The sequence below is a fragment of the Euphorbia lathyris genome, chromosome 3 (assembly GCF_963576675.1).
Source record: "Euphorbia lathyris chromosome 3, ddEupLath1.1, whole genome shotgun sequence".
In the NCBI taxonomy this organism is placed as follows: Eukaryota; Viridiplantae; Streptophyta; class Magnoliopsida; order Malpighiales; family Euphorbiaceae; genus Euphorbia; species Euphorbia lathyris.
This window is the reverse complement of record NC_088912.1, coordinates 58,074,712-58,077,661: the sequence shown is the minus strand read 5'-3', so window position 1 is coordinate 58,077,661 and position 2,950 is coordinate 58,074,712. Positions and strand designations below refer to the sequence as shown.

Below are 2,950 nucleotides of genomic sequence, written 5' to 3'. Positions count from 1 at the left end.
TAAGTCATTTATTCATATATTTGTGTACTAACCTTTTCTCTTATCTTCCCTATTGTGAAATATGTACGATGTTGTAACAATTTAAATAGGTTTATTTACTTTGGATATATGTTGTATTAGCAATCATCCACACTAATAAAAGAACTAAAACGAACATAAAAAAAAGTATAACATTTTAAAAGATAAATATGTTACCATGAATATATTGTATACACATACTTAGAATAATTGAGACTAAAATAGTCGTCTATGATTGACTATTTCTAATTTTCCAATTGACCATATGGCGACTCTATCCAATTGTATTAATAGTGAATGAGGAGATTGTCAAATATTAAGTATTAATTTTGGACAAATTTAATAAATGAATTAGCTAAGGTGGTGGTCTAACATATATTTGGAATAATATGTTGAAGACTTTGGCCAATTTATGTGTGCTTATTGGAGGTTGTGAAGATTTGCATGAATTGTACATTTCAAAACAAGGTCAAGCATGCATGTATAATAGTTTTATTAAATAACATAAATTATTTGTAATGCTTTTTTTCTTTTTAATTATTCAATTAATTTATATAAGTGGAGTTGTCATCTCCTAACATATTCCACTCATTTCAATAATAACTTGGCGGTAGAAATTCAAGAGAATTGAATACAGTAATAATTATATATAATATTTTAAAAATATATGTAGCTAAATTTAGTAGTGGACCAGGTAATATATTCGATCCTCGAACATATGATGGTAATGTGCTAAAATAGTAAGTGTCACATATAAAACAATTAAAGTGACACATGTAGTTTGAAGGCAAAGAAAGAAAGAAATGCAACATGAATATGGAATGAAGGTTGTTGAGGATAATGATGGAAAGGCACATGCATTGGTAAAACAACAACAACAACTTGACTCTCCCACTGCCCTTCAAATATTTCTTGATCGCATCCCAGTCAGTTGCATCCCTTCCATCAACACTTGTTTGGGTATTAATTACAATTATTATTCTTTCAAAAATTCTTTTTTATATCTACAACTTGAATTTGTTTTTATATATTTAGTTGTGGACCTGAAAACTGGGGATAGCGTAAAAGATGCAATCCAATTCCTGTATGAGAAGAATGTATGTGGTGCTATTATAGCTGACAATCATGATAATGATGATGATTTTGGGAGATTCTCTCAACATTATATGGGTTACATTGATTTTCCTTCTTTGCTTCTCTGGTCTCTTGACCAATGTGAAAAACACAAGGATCCCACAACCACATTTCTTACCATGCTTCAACAAAATCCTCAAATTGGACAAACAAAGGTATCTTTTATTTATTGCATTCCATATCCATATATTATATTTTGATTTAACATATTTGGAGGCCAAACTCAGATTGGGGAATTAGCAAAGTCATTCCTTTGGGATCCATATTTCCCTGTACACTTGGACGACACACTTTTTCATGTTTTGTTGCTTCTCTCAAAGCATCCCAGGCTAGAGATGGTGCCTGTTATACATAACAAATCTGACTCCAAGGTCATTGGTTTTATAACGCAGGTACCTACTTGTTATTAACCTACATGTTTGATTCAGATAACTCATTACTTGATCTTTTAACAGAATGATGTTACCCAGTTATTACTTCGATCCAGCGGATTAGAGTGGTTTGATGGCATTGCAAATAAGGCTTTGTCTGAGTTCTGGTAAAATAAAAACAAACACATTCACAATCAGAAAAATTTGTTAAGTCTTGCTTACCCATTTATGTATTTGTGGGTAGTTTTGAAGGTCAAGAACACATGAATATTTGTGTGTATGGAGACCAAAGCTTGGCAGAAGGACTAGGTGTGTTGTGGGAAAGCCGAATAGGTGCAGTTGCTATTGTAAATAGAGGAAATGAGAAGATAATGGGTTGCATCACGAGTAACCATGTTCTCCTTATTTTTCAGGATAACAAGCTATTCAATATGAGAAAGTATATGTTTCTACACTATTAAGTAATTAATTGTTTTTCCGCATCGACCACACCATGAAATTTCAAACCAAACCATATTGCAGAAATCTAAGCATGAAGGAATTCATTGATATGGAAGCTCCAAAAAAAGACTCACATGGTCTAATAACTCCGCAAGTGTACTCTCCAGTGACAGCCACAACAAGTGACACTCTCAAGCATGCAATGAATCAATTGGTTAAGAGTAAAGCCAACGTATGCTTTTTAATTGACGATTTAAAGAAGGTAATGGGCATGGTGACACTAAGAGATATCATCGTCCAGTTTGCTCCACCTTGCATAGATTCAGGTTTCCACGGAGGTGGGTTCTTTGATTCTGCTTTAGAACAGACAGGATGCCAACTAAAAAATGGAACCATCATTTGTGATCATTAATATCAAAGATTCGAAAAAACTAATTCAACAATCTGGGAAATGGAACATCAGTCAACCATACATCAATCAACACTTTTGTATCTAAAATCTACCGTAATTGCAATATCTAATTATCATAAATGTTCATACTGCTATATACTACAACCACGCTCAACACTCTTTCCATCATCCTGGCCAACTTAACAAATAATCCTCATTTAAAAAATCAAGAAATTGTTTTTGTTACTAAATTTTCCTACCCTTATGAATAAATTTTGATTACGCGTGAAGAAATTGATGCACTTATCTTAATACACTTGCACACATAATAATACATACATTCCTTGCACATCTAAAATCTTTGACCCATCCCATGCAATATAATAAAATTTCTGAATGATGCACATGATGTTAATTATAACTTCAACACTGATATTAGACTCGACTTAAACTTGAATAAGAAACTAAACATCCACAAGGCAAGGCATCTGAAAGTAATAGTGAATGAGGAGATTGTCAAATATTAAGTATTAAGTTTGGACAAATTTAATAAATGAATTAGCTAATGTGGTGGTCTAGCATTGATTTGGAATAA

At 32.3% G+C, this 2,950-nt stretch overlaps 1 protein-coding gene across 1 annotated transcript; it reads left to right on the top strand.

The window, feature by feature from the left end:
* Positions 1-821: 821 nt before the first annotated feature.
* LOC136222688 (SNF1-related protein kinase regulatory subunit gamma-1-like) lies at positions 822-2,376 on the top strand. Its single transcript, XM_066010420.1, has 6 exons — positions 822-978; positions 1,054-1,307; positions 1,380-1,544; positions 1,608-1,690; positions 1,768-1,962; positions 2,046-2,376. Exons 1-6 carry the CDS (start codon positions 822-824, stop codon positions 2,374-2,376), a joined length of 1,185 nt encoding a protein of 394 aa, XP_065866492.1.
* The last annotated feature ends 574 nt before the right edge of the window (positions 2,377-2,950 follow it).